Source organism: Trachypithecus francoisi, unplaced genomic scaffold, assembly GCF_009764315.1.
Source record: "Trachypithecus francoisi isolate TF-2019V2 unplaced genomic scaffold, Tfra_2.0 Lachesis_group2, whole genome shotgun sequence".
Taxonomy (NCBI): Eukaryota; Metazoa; Chordata; class Mammalia; order Primates; family Cercopithecidae; genus Trachypithecus; species Trachypithecus francoisi.
The window spans coordinates 167,186-188,232 of record NW_022681465.1 but is presented as its reverse complement, the minus strand read 5'-3'; the positions used below and the strand labels follow the sequence as shown (position 1 = coordinate 188,232).

General features: G+C 47.9%; 1 protein-coding gene across 1 annotated transcript; it reads right to left on the bottom strand.

Moving 5' to 3' along the window:
• Positions 1–2,692: 2,692 nt before the first annotated feature.
• On the bottom strand, positions 2,693–21,042 carry SDHA (succinate dehydrogenase complex flavoprotein subunit A). The gene is given in 10 exon segments (XM_033178675.1): positions 2,693–2,992; positions 4,141–4,336; positions 5,816–5,984; positions 8,464–8,588; positions 11,065–11,213; positions 13,028–13,192; positions 13,513–13,656; positions 14,557–14,718; positions 15,455–15,541; positions 20,888–21,042. Coding segments are annotated over 10 exon segments (1,545 nt in total). The 5' UTR covers positions 20,951–21,042; the 3' UTR covers positions 2,693–2,707.
• Positions 21,043–21,047: the final 5 nt, after the last annotated feature.

The window sequence follows — 21,047 nt, the reverse complement described above, 5'->3', positions numbered from 1 at the left end:
ACCCGGGCGGCGGAGCTTGCAGTGAGCTGAGATCCGGCCACTATACTCCAGCCTGGGCGACAGAGCCAGACTCCGTCTCAAAAAAAAAAAAAAAAAAAAAAAAATTGATCATTCAGTAAAATTGACTTTTTTCTTTCAGTGGACAGTTCTACAATTTCTTTTTTCTTTTCTTTGAGTGTCTCCTCCCTGTTGCTCAGGCTGGATGCAGTGGTGTGATCTCAGCTCACTGCAACCTCCGCCTTCTAGGCTCCAGCAATCCTCCCACCTCAGCCTCCCAAGTAGCTGGGACTACACTGGTGTGAGCCACCATGCCCAGCTAATTTTTGTATTTTTTGTAGAGACAGGGCTTTATCACCTTGCCTAAGCTGGTCTTGAACTCCTGAGCTCAAGCAATCTGCCTTCCTCGGCCTCCCAAAGTGGTCGGATTATAGGCGTGAGCCACTGCACCCAGCCTCAGTTCTATCAACTTTAACACATGCATAAAGCATGTAACCACTTTGGGAGGCTGAAACAGGAGGATCACTTGAGGCCAGGAGTTCAAGACCATCCTGGGCAACACAGGGAGACCCTGTCCCTACAAAATATTTTTAAAAATTAGCCAGGTATGGTGGCGTGCACCTAATCGTACCACTGTACTCCAGCCTGGGCGACAGAGGGAGACTATCTCTAAAAAATATATATATGTATGTATTCTTTTTTTTGGGGAGTGGGGGAGAAGTGGTGATGCTACAAGCAGTTTTTCTTTCCTTTTCATTTTTAAAAATTAAAGCACAAAGGTACAGTAAATAAACTCACCATTTTTAGTGTAGTTTTTCAAATTTTGGTACACAGAGAGCTGTGTCCGTATCAGGAAACAGCCTTTGGCAACCACCAATCCCTTTTCTTCCCTAGATGTGCCTTTTCCAGAATGTCGTATCAAGAGAACCACAGGTGTGGAGCCTTTTGAGTCTGACTCCACAGCATTCTGCGTGAGGTGCGGCATGCGTGAGCGGTTTCTCAGATGTAAAGTACAGGGTATTCTTACAAAATGTTCTTTTTTTGCATTTTCAGAGAAAAAGCAGCTCAAAATTTCTACATTGCTCTGAGAGAAGTGGTATCAGTCCTCACTGCTACAAAGTGCAGGGCTATGGAGTGAGACAAGCACAACCTGTGGCGTCAGGAACAATGGACCTGAACTCTGCCTTCGCCCATGATCAGCAGCGACTTGGGGTAAGACGCCAGCTCTGAGTGTGCTGGCCTCCCGAGCTGTGGTCAGATCCAGAGACAAAGTGTCTGAAGTAAGCTACCTTTTTAATACTCTCCGTACCTGTCTAACTACAGATATAAAAGCGGGCATGTTTATAAGTTACAGCAGTCCTAGTTTTTATTTCACTTGAATCCACACAAAAAGCACCTGTTCTATTAAAACAGCAGAAAGGATGCCACAAACAGTTAACACCAGAGAAAGGTAACGAGAAGAATGTGGGCCTGGGGTCCCACCATCCTTGCCACACAAACATCCACCAGTGCCTCATCCACCTCACACTGTTCTGAGCACGAGGCTGGATAACCACCGTGAAGATCTCTGGAGGTGGGAGCGATACTAACTGTCCTGTTCTTAGTGCACATGAGACTCACACTCCCACACATGGTATTTCTTCTCCTACACATTATTTGACGCTACCATGAAAAGAAAACCAGCAAGTGAAATCCAATCTGTCCGTAGAGGGTGGGAATCCTGTTCACTGTAAGTCATCCCTTCTCCTCTAATAGAGGTCAGCTGTACTTTGTTTTCAGAATGGCCTAAATTATTTTTCTAAGTACCAAGTTACACATTCGTTCACGCCAACTATTTAAAAAATTTCATTGCAAATAAGTGATTTTTATCAGGCAAGTAATACGTAATGAACTTCCCCTAAAAATAACAACTTCCTAATAGTGCTTTTTCTTCTTCTTCTTTTTTTTTTTTTTTTGAGACAGAGTCTCGCTCTGTCGCCCAGGCTGGAGGGCAGTGGCCGGATCTTAGCTCACTGCAAGCTCCGCCTCCCGGGTTTACGCCATTCTCCTGCCTCAGCCTCCCGAGTAGCTGGGACTACAGGCGCCCGCCACCTCGCCCGGCTAGCTTTTTGTATTATTTTTAGTAGAGACAGGGTTTCACCGTGTTAGCCAGGATGGGCTCGATCTCTTGACCTCGTGATCCGCCCGTCTTGGCCTCCCAAAGTGCTGGGATTACAGGCTTGAGCCACCCCGCCCGGCCCCTAATAGTGCTTTTTCTAAGCAGAATATAATGACTACAAAATAATTTTTTAAAAAAATGTAACCCCAAAAATATCACCTTAACTGTTAAGATCCCCAACCAGCCTCTATCTAGTCTCAACATTACCACCATATAACCTCCGGATTTCTCAGTTTAATCACTTCTAGGGGAAAAAACCCAGACTACCGCTATATGACCACTAAGCAAATTTCCAGTAACAAATTGAAGCTTTGTAACCTGGCTGGGTGCAGTGGCTCATGTCTGTAATCCCAGTACTTTGGGAAGCTGAGGCAGAAGGACTGTTTGGGTCTAGGAGTTCAAGACCAGCCTGGGCAATATTGTGAGACCCTGTCTCTACAAATTTTTTTTTTAAATTAGCCAGGTGTGGTGGTGCACATCTGTAGTCCCAGCTACTTGGGACTCTGCAGGTCCAGGTGTTGAGGACTGCTCGAGCCTGGGAGGTTGAGGTGGCTACGACTGTGCCACAGCACTCCAGCCTGGGCTGACCTGTCTCAAAAAAAAGAAAAACGACTGTAACCTCCTGTGCCTTCTCAAACAGTCTGGCTCCTGAAGAAAACACTTACCAGGCCTGCATGACTCTTCGATGCTCAGGGCACATGCCCGACCAAAGACAACCAGGTCCAAGAGGGAGTTTGCCCCGAGCCGGTTGGCACCATGTACCGAGGCACAGGCGGCCTCCCCACAGGCGTACAGCCCGGGCACAATCTGATCCTGGCCATTCACGTGCCTCAGGACCTGTGGAAAGGAAGATTTCAGGTGAAATGTCAAGGTGCCCAAACCTCCACCAGGCCACCTCCCCCAGCAGGGTGTCTGTGCTGCAGAGTAAGAGAGGGAAGTAGGCCAGGCGCGGTGGTTTACGCCTGTAATCCCAGCACTTTGGGAGGTTGAGGCGGGTGGATCACCTGAGGTCAGGGGTTCAAGACCTGCCTGGCTAACATGGTGAAACCCCGTCTCAACTAAAAATACAAAAATTAGCCAGGCATGATGGCGGGTGCCTACAATCCCAGCTACTCGGGAGGCTGAGGCAGAAGAATCGCTGGAACCTGGAAGGCGGAGGTTGCAGTGAGCTGAGATTACGCCATTGTGCTCCAGCCTAAGCGACAGAGCAAGACTGAATCTCCAAGAAAAAAAGAGGGAAGGAAAGACCATATCTCAGAGGGAGGTAAGGACCATAGCTCCTCTTCTTCAGAGGGAAGCTTCCGAATGTATCCCTGTTTCCCTTGCCCCGAGCACCTGCTGTTACAAGCAGGTCAGAGGTCCCCCAATGTCGGCATCTGCGACTGTCCCCATGTCCCACGTTCCCGAGGCCCTCACCACCTGCAGAGGACCCCCAATGTCAGCATCTGCGACTGTCCATGTGTCCCATGTTCCCGAGGCCCTCACCACCTGCACTCTGGCTCAGACCCGGGAGTATGGCAGGTGGAGGAACATCAGCAGGCGATACTGATGTTCCAGGCTCTTCTACCCCTGTTCACCTCTTCATCTACGCAGGGAAAGTAACAGCTGCCGCCCACCTTGCCCAACAAGGAGCCTAAGTGACCGACAAGCTCTGTGTGAACCGCAAACCACTCAAAGGTAGGAATTAGAAAGATCCCTCGATGTACAAGATCATTAGAAATAACACGAGATCATATAGGAAAGTAATTATAAAACGGAAAAAGCTGCAAATGATGCATCTATGACAATTTACTAAGGAGGAATAAATTATTAAGCCCCCTCCATCCTCCAGTAATAGAAATTTAAAGTGCAATCTAGGAAACAAGACAGTACTTTCTTGAAGAAAACATCTGTCTTTTCCTCTAAGATCTAAAGAGACAACTGCGAGGTGGGCCCCGTTGTCCCAGCCTTCTTTCCAGCTGTGGGAGGGGAGCCAGCACCATCACCTGGCCCTTGTAGTTGGTGGGAATGCCGCCCATGTTATAATGCACGGTGGGGAGGACAGGGATCGGCTCCTTCGTGACGTCCACACCCGCGAAGATCATGGCGGTCTCTGAAATGCCGGGCAGGCGCGTGGCCAGCTGCTCTGGAGGCAGGTGGTGCAGCTGCAGGTAGACGTGATCTTTCTCAGGGCCACAGCCTCTGGGAAGACAGAACGAACACCATCACGTCAGCCAGAGAACAGCAACGGCAGAAGACCTGAGAGTACGTCATCTTGGAAGCCTGTGAGTTTCAACAGGTTGTGATACTGAGGAAAATTTCCCCTCATTTATGGTCGCCCTCTCATCAAATCTTTTCTAAGCATCTACTGTGTGCCAGGGACAATCCTAGCTGCTGGGACACAGCTGAGACCCAGAACAAAAACTCTGCCCTCCCTGAACCCACACGCGTCTCAGGGATCACAGCCTGCTGCGGCTCTCCTTGGTAAGCGCATTAGAAAGGGCTCCATGCCAAACACAGTCATCCCTGCGTATCCACAGCAAGTTGGGTCCAGGACCCCCATGGATACCAAAATCCGTGGATGCTCAAGTCCCTAATACAAAATGGGAGAGTATTTGCATATAACCTATGCACATCTTCCTCTATACTTTAAATCATCCTCATTTAAAGTTTTACATTTAAGCTTTACAACAACTCCAGGATTACTCATAGTACCTAACACAATGTAAATGCTACGTAAATAGTGTTACACTGTGTTGTTTAGGGAACAATGACAAGGAAAAAAAGTCTGCATATTTGTAAGGATGCAATTTTACTTTCAATACATAGCTGGTTGAAACCACACATGTGGAACCAATGGTACGGACGGCCACCATATTCCAGAAAAATACTTGACTTCTCTGTTTTTGTTTTTTTTTCCTTGAGACAGAGTCTCGCTCTGTTGCCCAGGCTGGAGTGCAGTGGCGCCATCTCGGCTCACTGCAAGCTCCGCCTCCCGGGTTCACGCCATTCTCCTGCCTCAGCCTCCCGAGTAGCTGGGACTACAGGCGCCGCCACCTCGCCCGGCTAGTTTTTTGTATTTTTAGTAGAGACGGGGTTTCATCGTGTTAGCCAGGATGGTCTCGATCTCCTGACCTCATGATCCGCCCGCCTCGGCCTCCCAAAGTGCTGGGATTACAGGTGTGAGCCACCGCGCCCGGCCTGACTTCTCTGTTTTTTTAAATATAAAAATGTAAAACCTCCAAAGGCCATACCAGCAGATACTACATTAAAGAACAGGGTCAGGAATGAAAGAGCTGCAAACTGTTTTACTGAAAGCCAAGTAACCCACACCCTTTGAAAAACTGCCGAAAAACACCTGTGGGCATCAGACGCGACACCCAAGGCTCACGTGCCGACTTCAGGTTGCGTGTGCGTCTCTCTCTCCCGCACTGTGTCACATACTCACCCACACTGAGAGAAACTCTGTTCCACAGATCTGAGAAAGAAACTGGCTAAAAGTTTCAAAATGTAGGTCTTTAAGAAAATACCACAGACTAACAGCCCCTGTCAGCAGCTGAGAGAGGTGGCTGTGCCCGTGGGCCTGCACACGGAGGCGAGGGCGAGCGGTGCTGGAACTCCACAGAAGCAACCCCGGCCCATGTGCCCTCTCAGACAATGCTGGTGGCAAATCACACGGACCTTCCTTCGCGGATCTCCAGAGTCATCGACCGAGACACCACGTCTCTAGACGCCAGGTCCTTCGCCACGGGGGCGTATCGCTCCATAAACCTTTCGCCTTGACTGTTAATGAGAATGCCTCCCTCTCCACGACATCCTTCCGTAATGAGACAACCGGCACCATAGATGCCTGCAAAAAAACCCAAACATTTATAGCCTAACAATTGCTAGGACTCTATTTCAAATGCATTATTTTTTTCAAGGTATTTTTTGGGGGAGAGAGGAAGAAGATATGCAGAAGGCATTATATGCAAAACTGAACAGAAAGAACAGTTAAGATACAGTAGAAAGTCTGGATAACAAAAAGCACTGACGAGGCTGACAGCTGCAGCAGAGGTTGGGGCAGAGCAGTGTCCCCAGCGAGGAGAAAGGCCAGCCCACAGACCTCTGGCCGATACTCTGATTACAGCCCAGTGTACACTGGATGCCTCAAATTTTGTTTTAATTTTTGAACATTCTTTGGTACTATGATACTGTGGTGACTAGTTAAGGATACCAGCTTGGAGAATTCATATCTAAATTACTCAAACAGTGGCAAGGACAGTAATAATGATTATTTTAGTTAATATTCACACTGCACTTGCTAGGGGCAGTTCTAGCTGCTTTCCACATGTTAACTCATTTAAGTCTTACAACTACTCCGGGTCGTACTACCCCCTTTCTCAGGGACAGCAAATTAACGCTTTGTAACATCCAGTCATGCAGTTGAGGACACAGCTCAAACCCAAACCTGGGCAGTCCGACGGTCTGTGCTCCAAACAGTGGCTCTGTGACTCCTCAATGCGATGAGAAACAGGGCATGCCTAGCTCTCGAATTTTAACAAAGGAGATCAAAAACCCAAAACTAAACGTATTTCAAAAGCTACAATTTTTGTTAGTATACAAAAAGGGCAATCTTGCTTTTAAAACGAGAATGTGATTCTTGCATCTCACCTGTCTTTTGATTTTCTAAGTTTCAATGCTCTTTTTTTCTGTGGATTACTTCTCACATACTGAAGACAAAGCATGAGAAGTAGAGCTCTAAGCAAATTACAGAGGGAATTCAGGGGCTCAGTGACATTTTATTGATTTAAAAAAGTAATAAAAAAATACAACAGACCAGGTGCAGTGGCTCATGGCTATAATCCCAGCACTCTGAGGGGCCGAGGCAGGAGGATCGCCTAAGCCCTGGAGTTTAAGACCAGCCTGGGCAAAACGGTGACACCCCGTCTCTACCAAAAACAAAACCATCCTCAAAAATTAGCTGGGCATTGTAACGCATGCCTGTAGTCCCAGCCGTTTGGGAGGCTGAGGTGGAAGGATCCTTTGAGCCCGGGAGACAAAGGCTGCAGTGAGCCAAGACTGCTCCACTGCACTCCAGCCTGGGCAACAGAGCAAGACCCCGTCACTAAACAAATTAAAAACAAAAACCTACAACAAATTCATTTCTTATTTTCATCCCTTCCAGGGATCAGAAAGCTGACACTGACAGAGAAAGAGAAGGCACACGTCTGGTTCTTCAGCACCACTTCAGGGGTCTCCATCATCCACAGGTCAGAAAAGCAACTCAGAGAAGTCTGGGACGAGTCACCTCAAACAAGAGGCAGATGTGTGTGTCTCTCTCTCTGACTCATTCTGAAGAACCTCCCCCAAACTCAAGACTTCAACTGTCATTCCTGTGTTAATGTCTCCAAATTGCACATTCGTAAGCTCAACCGTCAGACGTCCCCGAGATGAGCGCATCTTCCCCACAACAAGCTCCCTCAGTGGTCGTGTGGGCCGAGCCCCAATGTCCGAACGTCACATGCGGTTCTGTCATGGCTGTGCCCTGACTTTACATCCCATCATCGCGGGAGCTCCATGTTCTCCTACAAAGCCGAAATCTGCCTGTGCTGCTTCTGGGTTCCACGGCATTGTCCCAGCTCTCAGAATGCTCACTCGGTAAACCCTGATGGAGACCCTACTGCGTGCTGGGCCTGGGCCACCCAGCTAACGAGAAGACCTGCCTGCCTGAGGAGCTGACAACCTCGTTGTGAAGAGGGACACTGAACAATCCCTGCTTTACCTTTTTTTTGAGACAGAGTCTACTCTGCTGCCCAGGCTGGAGTGCAGTGGTGCGATCTCGGCTCACTGCAACCTCTGCCTCCCAGATTCAAGCATTCTTCTTGCCTCAGCCTCCCAAGTAGCTGGGATTACAGGTACATGCCACCATGCCATGCTGATTTTTGTATTTTTAGTAGAGACGAAGTTTCACCATGTTGGTCGGGTTGGTCTCGAACTCCTGACCTCAGGTGATCTGGCCGCCTTGGCCTCCCAAAGTGCTGGGATTACAGGTGTGAGCCACCGCGCCTGGCCTCAATCCCTGCTTTACTGCTGGCATAAGCATCACCAAGGCAGGGTTTAGGGCTCTTGAGAAATGCGTAAGATGCTGGCCCAAACTGCCTTAGGGGAAGGAGAGTGTGGGAAAAGTCTCCTTAAGGAAATGACATTGAAGTTAGGACCTGAGAGCTGAAAAAGCTGATCTTCAAAACCATGTTATTACATAAAACCAGGGAGGAGCAATGAGTAGGCACCACACGCTTACAAGACACACGAGCTGAACGCCTGCCGGGCAAGGCGTCCTGCCCTACCTGTGGGGTGGAACTGAACAAACTCTAGGTCCTGGCAGGGAAGGCCTGCCCTGGTGATCATGGCCGTGCCGTCGCCGGTGCTGGTGTGGGCAGACGTGCAGCTGAAGTAGGTGCGCCCGTAGCCTCTGGAAACAACAGACAGCAGTGACTGACAGCGGCCCACGTCCGGACCTCCTGTCTGGTGAGATCACAGAACGGACACAGCAGCCCCCGGGCACCGTCTTCTCAGTGCTGTCTGTGTGCACACAACCCCCTACTCACGCACACCCCACACACATCACTGGGGGCCATGCCAGTGGTGCTGCTACCCTATGCAGGTAGGATAGAAGCCTGGGATCGGAGAAGGGACTTCCATTTGTATTTTATTTATTTATTTTGAGATAGGGTCTAACTCTGTCGCCCAGGCTGGAGTACAGTGGCACGATCTCAGCTCACGGCAACCTCCGGCTCCCAGGTTCAAGTGACTCTTCCGCCTCAGCCTCCCGAGTAGCTGGGATTACAGGTGTGCACCACCACGTCCATTTAATTTTTGTATTTTTAGTAGAGATGGGGTTTCGCCATGTTGGCCAGGCTGGTCTCGAACTCCTGACCTCAAGTGATCCTCTCACTTCAGCCTCCCAAAGTGCTGGGATTACAGGCATGAGCCACTGCGTGCCTGGCCCTATTTGTATTTAACTTTGTGCTGTTCAAAAGATTTCCCCAATAAGCATATACTACTTTTATAATGAAAATTTTAAAATTTTTATGGGTTTTGTTTTTTTCTCCCCAATTTACTGAAGTATGATTGATGAATTAAAAAAAAAAACTATATATTTAAGGTGTACAACGTGATGATTTGATATATTTTGTGAACTGATGACACAATCAAATTAATACACATCTATCACCTCATATAATTATCCTTTTTTTTTTGGAGATACAGATGCCTAAGGTCTACTCTGTTTGCAAATTTCAAGTTATAATATTAATGATACCCACTGTGCTGTATAATATTAACTATAGCCCCCACGCTGTATAATGTTAACTCTAGCCACCGTGCTGTCTAATATTCACTATAGCCACTGTGCTGTATAATGTTAACTGTAGCCACCGTGCTGTATAATAGTCACTATAGCCACCGTGCTGTATAATTCACTACAACCACCGTGCTGTATAATGTTAACTGTGGCCACCGTGCTGTATATTCACTATAGCCACCATGCTGTATGTTAACTCTAGCCACCGTGCTGTGTAATATTCACTATAGCCACCATGTTATATATTAGACCTTCTGAACCTCACCTGGTAACGGGAAGTCACACCTTTCATCAGCATCGCCGCAGTCTGCATTCCCCCAGCCCCTGGCAACCACTGTCCTACTCTGTTTCCATGAGTTTTGACTTTTTTAGATTCCACGTACAAGTGACATGCAGTATCTGTCATTCTGTGCCTGGCTTGTTTCACTTAACATAATGACTTTGGGTTCATCCATGCTGTCACAAATGACAGGATTCCCTTCGTTTTCACAGCTGAGTAATATTCAGTTGTGTATACACACCACATTTTCATTAAACACCAACACATATTTAGGTTGTTTCCATATCTCGGGTATTGTGAACAACGCTGCAATGAACATGGGGGTCCAAGTGTCTCTTTGAGCTTCTGATTTCATGCCCTTTGGATATACACCCAGAAATGGGGTTGCTGGAGCACATGGTAGTCCTGTGAATTCTGAGGAACCTCCAGAGTTTCCCACAATAGTTGTACTAATTTACATTCCCCCCAACAGCACACAGGGTCCCCTTTTCTCCACATCCTCACCAACACTTGCTCTCTCTTGTCCTCTTGGTAACAGCCATTCTAACTGGAGTGAGATGAGATGATGTCTCATTGGGGTTTTTAATTTGCATTTCTCTGGTGCTCAGTAATGCTGAGCATTTTTTCATACATCAATTGGCCATTTGTTTGTCTTCTCTGGAAAAATATCTATTCAAGTCCTTTGTCCATTTTTAGTAGGGTTGTCTTTTAGTAGGGTTTAGTAGGTTGTTTTTAGTAGGGTTTTTTTTTCTATTTTAGATACTAAGATATTATTAGATACAAGGTTTGGAAAATATTTTTTCCCAACCTGTAGTTTTGCTGATTTCTTCCTTGGCCGTATTGACACTTTTTAACTTTGAAAATGGTTAAAGTAACTGACAGTGTATAAAATTAAAGTTACTTATTTTCATTACGTGGAGAAAAAGGACTTATCCATCCCAGGAATCAGTATTAACACAGTACCCACTAAAACAAGAGGGATTTTGCCAGAAAACCCCATGGGACTCTTTGGGCCGCAGTTTCCTCATCTAAAATCGGGACAGGTAAGCTGTGAACCTGATGGCAGCCACTCCGGTCTACTGAGGGCCATGCTTTCTCACCGCCTGAGGCAGGTGCTCCCGTCCTTACCCTTTACAGGTGAGGAACCATGGCTGGGAGAGGCCATCACCCTCACAAGGTTATATCAAGGCCTGTGTCTGAATCGTTATTCTACAATACTTTTATTTTCATTAAAACAAAATGAAATAACTCTAAATGAAAGTTATTCATTTTTATAAATGAAATAAGTAGAAATTAGAGACCTACCCTGTGGCAACAACAGTGTTCTTTGCTCTTATGCGGTGGATGGACCCGTCCTCAATGCACAGTGCGATGACACCACGGCACTCCCCGTTCTCCATCAGGAGATCCAAGGCAAAATACTCCACAAAATAGCTGGTATCATATCGCAGAGACTAAAAGAAAGAGAAAAAAAGGGCAAGAAGTGTTAAGCCAACCTTTGAGGTTTTAAGATGGTATTTGCTCGTGTGAATAGGTGAAAGAACCTGATCCAAATGGACCAGGTAAATCCAAGGAGATCAGCAAAAGAGTCAAGGACACTGTCAGAGCCCGAGAGGCATTCCACACCAAGCAGCACAAACAAGGCAGGTGCACTAGAGAACACAGCAGCAACAGCTCCTATTTTGGTGACACATTTCCTATTTCTACACAACCCGAAGAGGCACTCCACACTGTCTGGTGGCCACAGGCAGCTCCGCTCAGAGTTTGGTGCCAGAGTGAGGTCCACAGACCATGGGGTCACAGCCCAGGTGGGAGCTGCTGGCAACACACAACCACTTAATTAATTAAAATAAATCAAACGTTCAGCTCTTCAGCTACACCTGCCACATTAGCAACAGCAACATGTGGCTGGCAGCTCCCAAAGCGGACGGTTGCAGACAAGCAGATTCCAGCACTGCAGAAAGGTAAGCACTGGACAGCACTGCCTGCCTGGACCTGCTATTCCCTCAGCCGGTGCGAGGTGCCCTCGTAAGCCTGGGCCAGCTCCCCACATGATAGCTCCTGCTCCGGACGGAGCTGCTTTCTCCTCCCACCACACACTCATCCCTGCACTCAGCCACAGAGAAGGCACTGGTGTTGTAACAACTTGCAAATTAACGGTCTGTCCCCATTCATCAGAAAACAATAAAGTTCAGAATGTTGAATACTCTGAATTGATACCGTTCAGAGTATTATTTGGCCACGCCAAAGCTGACCCTGATTACCCAGTAACTATTGTCACCTCAAGTCTTTGTCCAGTGATAACAATTAATGTTAAAACAATCCATGGCCAGGTGTGGTGGCTCATGCCTATAATCCCAGCACTTTGGGAGGCTGAGGCGGGTGGACTGCCTGAGCTCAGGAGTTCAGGACCAGCCTGGGCAACATGGGAAACGCTGTCTCTACTAAAATACAAAAAATTAGCCAGGCATGGCGGCGTGCACTTATAGTCCCAGCTACTCAGGAGGCTGAGGCAGGAGAATCGCTTGAACCCAGGTGGCTGAGGTTGCAGTGAGCAGAGATTGCGCCATTGCACTCCAGCCTGCGTGACAAGAGTGACACTCCATCTCAAAAACAAAGCAAAACAAAACAAAACAAACAAAACCAACCCATTCAGGAACTCAGAGGTGGTAAAACAGCCTTAAAATACTTTTTTCTTTTTTTGAGACAGGTCTCCTGTTGCCCAGGCTGGAGTGCAGTGGTATGAACATGGCTCACTGTCTCAAGTGATCCTCCTGCCTCAGCCTCCTGAGTAACTGGGATTACAAGCATGTACCACCATGCCCAGCTAATCTGTCAACTTTTTGTAGAGACAGGGTCTCGCTATGTTGTCCAGGCTGGTCTCAAACCTCTGGTCTCAAGTGATCCTCCTGCCTTGGCCTCCTAAAGTGCTGGGATTACAGATGTGAGCCACTGTGCCTGGCCTGCTTGCTCTGTTCTTATATTTTGAGTATCACATATCCCAAGTTAAAAACCTAGTATATAAGATTATCAATTCAACTTTCCAAAATGGATACAAGAAATAACATTTTGCCTTAGGGACAGCTTCTCACAGCACATGCCTGGTGCTTTCACATCAACAGTCGCTGCATGTGTCCTACACCGTTGTTCTCTGTTGCTTTTTACATAATCTCTGGCGGACTCACTGGGCATGCTAACCCATTCCCCGCTGTCACCATAAGCCCCAGCACTACATGTCCTGTCTCAGGTGGACACGGGGCAGCCTTACCCTTCCATATAAGGTGTGCAATAGTGAGTGGCCGGTCCGATCAGCCACACAGCAGCACCGATGGGACTGCCCGCCCTTTCCAAACGTGAGGCTCTGTCCACCAAATGCATGCTGATAAATCTTCCCATCTTCAGTTCTGCTAAACGGCATGCCGTAATTTTCCAGCTGTGAAAGACAAAAACAAACAAAAACCTTATTACCTTAAAGGAGTCAAGATATTCATAGCTCATCTACACTGAACAACTTTAACACAAATCTGCAAACCCAAAGTAACTTATTTTATGAAAATGTCAACACTTCATCAAAGAGAAGTCTTCTTGTTACGTGTAATGCATAGTTCGTGACGGAAAAAGACTCCTCTTGTGGGCTTTGCTCATCACCATTCTTTCGGCCGGCCACATCTGCCTCAATTGCTTACATCCTTTCCAGGACTCTTTTTGACTAGAAACAGACCACGAGCACGCCCAGAGCCTCCCGCCCATCACCTCAACCACGGCGGTGGGAGCCTGCTCTGTCATGTAGTGGATGGCATCCTGGTCCCCCAGCCAGTCGGAGCCCTTCACGGTGTCGTACAAATGCCACCTCTAGTTGTCCTCCTCCATGTTCCCCAGAGCAGCGTTGATTCCTCCCTGGAAACACCAACCACTCCTTACAAGCCACACACAGGAGCCCCAGCTTTGTCTTCCAGGCCCAAATCCACCCACTGGGGGATCCAGAGAAAGCCAACTCCTCACGCGGTGACTCCCGGCGAGGGCTGACCTCAGCGCAGGAGCAGCGAGGCCCGACAGATTCCGGGTCACAACCCTCCCCAGCTCGCCCAGTGATTCAATCCCTTAGCCTCCGTCTCCTCATCTGTGTGGTGGAGACAGAGGGAGCTCCAGGAAGGGCGGACCGGAGCCGTGAGGGAAAGGCTACCTGTAATATGCTTATTACCTAACATATCTGGCACAGAAAAGGTACTCAGCAAATCTTTCCAGATAATGGTATTAACAAATCTTCCCAGTGGCATTTACGGGCATGTGTTAAAGACCAGAAGTGTTTCCTGCCAAGTAATAAGCTCCACACTCAGAGTCGCACTCCCCTGTACCCCTACTTCCTCTGGCTGTGTGTGCCCACCACCGTCTTACTCCTCAGAGAGTCCCAGAAGACAGCAGCACAGGGACAAATAAAGCCCTTGCCCTTTCCTTCCCCACCCTAAATTCTGATTCCTCCTCTTTAGATGATCTCCTTTTCTTAAGGTGTTGGGGCGGTGGGGGTGGGTGGGGAGGAAAGTAGGCGAGATGGTCAAAGAAAACCCAAGTGTGACTGGAGTCCCAACTAGGAGTGACAACAAGGCTCCAGCCCTTCCAAGTCTCCAGGGAACAGGCTCCAGGGAAAGACCACTGAGAGGGTGAGCTGAGTGAGCAAGGCACAGCAAGAGGCCATGTGGCTGGAGCATGGGGAGGAGGCAGGAGGCTGCCCAGGTAGAAAGCGCAAGGCTGTGCGGGACCTGCACAGAGTGGGAGCACGGTGGGGCACCTTTCTCCTACCTGCGCTGCAACAGTGTGTGACCTGGTAGGAAACAGCTTTGTAACACATGCTGTATTAAACCCTGCCTCAGAAAGGCCAAATGCAGCTCGCAAGCCTGCCCCTCCAGCGCCTACCACCACTGCATCAAATTCATGATCCACTACTGGATACTGAGCAGAAATCTGGAAAAGAAAAATTCACCTGTCAATCACGTGCTCCACTACGCCAAACACGAAGACTCTTGTTACAGTGAAGGAGCTTGACAAAGACAAAAGGACCAACTGCTAGGCACACAGGGCCTCCATCCTGTCCCGGGGCTGAGCCCTGAACAGTGCGGGGAGAGGTGGGCACATTCGTATGTGGAGAAGGGACTGACAATCAGATTCTATGAATGGTAGAGGGTCTGTCCCGTGGGATGAGACTAAGGACCACAACTCTACTTCAGGGCCATGCCTGTGCTTATGGCTGAGAAGGTGCCAAGGAGTATTCAGTCGCTATTGTGAGCTTATGAGAAAAGAACTTCTCAGCAAGTTTCAGTTTTCCAACAGAGAGAGAACAGGCACACTAAATACCAAGGAACCCACACCCGCGTGGGCCCACGGTCCTAATTTCAGTAGGAATTTTATCATCTATCACAGCAGATACTGTTCATTTTATTTTAATTTATTGCTTTACTTGATCCAAATTTAGATCTAGTTTATAGATACATTAAGAAATATAAGTAAAAATGCTAACATCTATGTTTGTGTTTGTACTTGCAGTTAAGTATTACTACACTGAAAATAATTTCAGCATGCATTGGATACCCATGAGAAATTTTTCTCTTATGTCTATGACTCATATGAAAACAAACTGGTATAGATCCTTACCCCCAAGCCAAAAAAATCATTTATAATGGAACAAAAAGCATGAACTTACGGAATCTGAAACTTTAGCAGATGCCCTCTTGTTCCCATCAACAGTGAAGTGAAAACCTCGGGTTCCTGTTTGCAACACTGTTGGCCACTGGTGACACAGAAGACACAGATGCAGAGGGTTAGCGTCCTGAAGGAACAGATGCTATGGGGGACAGCAATTTAAACTTCCCCTTCTTATGTACCCAGGTGCTCCTGTGCATCCAGGGAGCTCAGCTGAGACTCTCTACTTAACTCTGAAGGGCAGCCCAAGGGGCGAGGAAGGACTGAGCCCCCGGTCGTCCTTTCCACCCCAACTCGGCACTCTAGAAAACCAGGATGAAGCCTGTTTCCAAACAGGATACTCACTGACTCAGATACGACATGAAAAAGGCACACTTCCTCTGTAAAGTCTTAATTTATGCTACTTAGTGGAGAAGGGGAGACATCTATATCGTATTACTGTATGTGGTATTTTGCAAATAATGAAGCATTTTAACTGGCTCCATCATAGCCCTTTCCACATTACAGTTCCAATCGTCCATGAGGGCTTGCGGTCAGTTCAAAAGGCACTGGACACTGAATCAGGAGATCTGTATTCTGGAGCAGTAAAAGCTGACAGCCCAGAGGGACGAGGTGTCATCCCTTCATCACACAGGAGGACGCTGGATGCACACTCTCCCCTGCCTGGCTGCTCCTGGCTTTTTCCTGGCCAATGTCTACAACTTGACACATCTTGCTGCCTAAATTTTCCATCTTAGAAATCTTTACCCAAGAAAACTGGTTTTAGTGTTTAGTTTTTAGCGGCTGTGTGTGAGACAGGTGACACTGTCCATATGCTAAGGTTGGCCAGTCATTTAGAGGATACATTTTCCATTCTGCTGGGTGCATTTTAGAAGACCTTTGAATAGTCTCAGAAATATCATAAAGAATAGTTTTAGGGGCTGGGCACGGTGGCTCCTGCCTGTAATCCCAGCATTTTGGGAGGCCAAGGTGGGTGGATCACCTGCAGTCAGGAGTTCAAGACCAGTCTGGCCAACATGGGGAAACCCTGTCTCTACTAAAACTTAGCCGGGCATGGTGGTGGGCACCTGTAACCCCAGCTACTTGGGAGGCTGAGGCAGGAGAATCGCTTGAACCCAGGAGGCAGAGGTTGCAGTGAGCCTAGACTCTGCCACTGCACTCCAGCCTGGGCAACAGAGCGAGACAACGTCTCCAAAAAAAGAAAAGAGAGAGAAAAGGAAAAAAAAAAAAGCTTTAGGAAATAATACACTCAGCAATCAGAAGAGGGGATGTGAGGGATGTCTTCAAGTATTTAGAAATACTTGCAATTCAGAAATTACTTATTATGTGGGATAAAAAATTATTCTCCATTTCTCCAATTTCTAGTCTGCTTTTATTGACATAAGCTAATTCAGTTTTTTCTTTTTTCAGAAAATGAATGAGAAAGAACAAATATTCTTCTACCTTAGTATAATTTTTGACAAGGTAAAATCATATTTTAAGAAAGAAGTCTTTGAAATAATTTTAATACAAATGTTCTTTAAAATTTTGTAAACTGCCCTATCAGCAGGTAACAGCACCACCAACAACAGTGTATTACACCAAATGTAAGTAGAAACAGTGAGATCACTAAATGTTTATTTGTTCTTTCCAGGATGCTGATGTGGAATACCCACTGCCCGGCCCCCGCCACACACACACAGAGCCAGCTTAAAAGGGGCAGCTCCCATAACACAACCGTGAACAAATTATCACACCATCCCCCTGGGGACAAGGACACTCACCCTCTGTGTCTAAATCTAATCTGGGGCAGAGTTTTGAATTTGAAAGCCCAACTTTAAGCCAATTTCAGTCTTTAGATAAAACTGAAAACTAGTTTTGACACAAGACTAGTCTTGTGTGCCAATTATTAACTTTTTTAGGAGAAACTATCAAACATTTCCTCTAAGAAAAAAATGGGGAACATAAAAAAGGAATATTAGACCTTGCTTAACAATATGTAATTTCAGGCGACTGAATTAGGAGGTGGAGGGGGAAAAGAAAGAAGTGCAGAGACATTAATCCCGAAATCTAGCAAAGTGAGGGGTCCTCATCTAATCAAATGCAACTATAAATCATGAGCAAGAGACTAATCTGCATGTACAACCCATACAATCACAGAAGCAGCCAGCGAAGAACCTAAACACGCATGACCAAGAAGCGGAAGTAGGGTAGTTTAAGTGAACTAAGTCCCCTGTCCAGGCAAGAAGTCTAAAACGGATAAAAATGCACCTGCACAACCTGCACATCCGCTAAAGAAACAGAGGTCTTACAAACACCAAGAGTCAATATCAGAGACAGGAATTGCTTTCACGGAAAATGAACTGGGGGCAGTAGTATACTCACTGATTCTTTTACAACTATGTGTAATTATTCTCACTAGAATGTTAGTGTTTATTATTTTAAAAACGGATACTTAAAATACAGTTCAGCCAGGTACAGTGGCTCACGACTGTAATCCCAGCCCTTTGGGAGGTTGAGGCGGGCAGATCACGAGGTCAGGAGATGGAGACCATCCTGGCTAACACGGTGAAGACCATCCTGGCTAACACCATCTCTACTAAAAATACAAAAAAAATCAGCCAGGCGTGATGGCAGTAGTTCCAGCTACCGTGGAGGCTGAGGCAGGAGAATGGCGTGAACCCGGGAGGCGGAGCTTGCAGTGAGTCAAGATAGCGCCACTGCACTCTAGCCTGGGCCACAGAGTGAGAATCCCTCTCGGAAAAAAAAAAAACAAATACAGTTCACACATGGTTACTGTGCACAGGCTGTGAGCCCTGGTTCACAAGAGCACCACCAAAGGTTTCAAACATTACCCACAGAAACCCCACTAACCCCACGGAAAGACGGAACCTCAGAGAGGATTCAAGTAGGTCGGCTGGCTCTGGATCCTGGACTTGGCCCCTATCTAAAGACCCTTGGGAAAAATCTCTGAGACTCCCAACTGATATTAATATCCAGGTTTCATATCAAAACCAAGTCACAATTTTTCAAATAAATCAGCAAAAACATCATGAAGAATGCAGAATGGAATGCCACTGTTGTTACAATTATCCCAAGAAGCAAAGCAAACGTTTACTACTATAATGGCCTAAATAATGTATTTCTAGAACACCATTAAACATATGCAGAACAAACTGCAAAGAAATGAAATCAATTTGTCTTAGAACAATATATTTGATGTTCATGCTCAGGGATTTGAAAAACTTCACCTGAAATAAGCAGTTAACCCAGTAACTATTTAAGTTTCTTGGTTTTACTTTTCCTCTGATTAAACTGTTTTCGAACAGTTTGCAAGCTGTGTCAGTGCATCAGGACATAAAAAGAAACCAAAAACGAAGTCTGATAAGCTCGTCACTTGAAAGCAGCTGTAAATACAGAATGATCAATACACCACAGAACTGGCCAAAATAAGATTAAAAAATTCTCTCTGGACTTCACTAAAATTATCCTCAGCATCTATTTTCCAAACACATTTCTCAGTTGGCTATCATTAATTTCTTTTTTTCTGCTAATTTGATTATGTTGTTACTTTGTAAACTCCAATTCTTCAGGAAAAAAAACCTATCTGAAATGCCGATAAACATACTGCTTGCAGGCAGAATTTCTGTAGGAAACGCTAACTTCAAGATAAAAAGACTTTTACAAAACCCAAGACTAAATTTTGGTTCAATTTTGCTATCTTGCCATCTTGTCTGAGGTGCCTCCGCCGCTGGCGGGGTCTGAGGCTGCAGAAGGAACACTGGGCACCATCCGGGTTGAGGACAAAGGCAGCAGCCCTTGCTTTTCTCCAATCACAAGCTAACGTTTCCCCTAAAAAGCCCCACTGACCATGGGCTTTACTTCCTGCCTGTGGACGCCCTCCAAGCAGCTTTTTTTTTTTTTTTGAGACGGAGTCTCGCTCTGTCGCCCTGGCTGGAGTGCAGTGGCCGGATCTCAGCTCACTGCAAGCTCCGCCTCCCGGGTTTACACCATTCTCCTGCCTCAGCCTCCCGAGTAGCTGGGACGACAGGCGCCCGCCACCTCGCCCGGCTAGTTTTTTGTATTTTTTTAGTAGAGACGGGGTTTCACCGTGTTCGCCAGGATGGTCTCGATCTCCTGACCTTGTGATCCGCCCGTCTCGGCCTCCCAAAGTGCTGGGATTACAGGCTTGAGCCACCGCGCCCGGCCCAAGCAGCTCTTAAAAGCCCAAGATGCGGCAGGGGTCTCTGCTCAGTCAGCAAGCACCAACCACAGCAACACACTAGAACGTTTACATACTTTCTGATGTTGACAGGATGGCTGTATGACTAATCTTCACATTTAACTCAACGAGGTTTTAAATAACTATTTCAAAAAGGAGAAAACCGCACATTTATGGGCATAATTCAAATTAATATTGCTGAATGCCTTGGTTCCTACTGACTGTTTTACTCTGCAATTTAAAATTACTTCGTAATTAAGGAGGTGGGTGGGTAAGTTCATTCAAAAGAACCAAGCAACGAAAACTATCCAATTCAGCTTGATTCTGATTCTGAAGGTGCAATCGTAGAGGGCACATTCAGACAAACTCAGAGAGCAAGGGCTCAGGGAAGTATAACCCTGACCATCATCCTGGACTAAGCCGAGCCCGGCCCTCGAGGCACTCAGCGCACAGGCAAGCACAGGTCCCGGCGTCCTCACCCGGTCAGTGCGCTGAGCTCTCCATCTGATTTTTAAAAACTGGCACAGCTGCTTTTAAACACTGGCACAGTTTTGGTGGCTCAAGGGCCACCAAACACGACCCAAAGTAGAGGCCCTTAACTTACAAGGTCCCGAAGTGGACATGCACAGATTTGCCCTTTCTGGAAAGCAGAACTGCAAGCCCAAGCTCGGGCGCGCAGCGCTACCAACCGGACGCCCACCGGCCGAGCCCGGCCACTCCTCGCACCCACCCGGGCGGTTTCACCCGCCCCGCCCGCCCCACCCACGGGCTACGGGCGGCCCCTCGGGACAACCTGCACAGAGGGCGGCAGAGGCCCAGCCCAGCCAGAGCGGCCACGGGCCGCTATCCGCTCGGGTGACCTTGGGCAGAGACGACTCCTCCCCGAGTCCACCCGCCAGGCACTGAGGCGAGGGGCTACCTCAGCCCGCGGGGTCCCCAGACCCCAGGTCCGGACTAAGGGGGCAGAGATGACGACCAGCAAGCCCGGGGTCGTGACCTTCACCGGGACGCAGACTACCTGCTAAGGACCGAGCTCCCCGGTCCCCCGAGTCCGCCCCGCGGCTCCCCGGGCACCGACCTAGGGCTCTCCCAGCCCCTTCCCGATTCCGGGACAGGAGGCGCGGGGGCGCGGGGACCCGGCGCCCGCTCCACTCGCACCCGCTGGGGACCGTCCCGCTCCTACCGCCGCCTCGGACCCCGCCTGTCCCGCCCCGGTCCACGGTACGGACTGACCGCCTTGGCCAGCGCCAGGCGCCGAGTGCTCAGCAGCCGCGACAGCCTCCGGACCCCCGACATGACTGTTGACGCCGCCACGCAGTCCCTCCAGTCCCTGCGCAGACTGCGTCTGCGCACCACGCCGGGGTCGCGCTAGGGGGATATCGCGCCTGCGCAC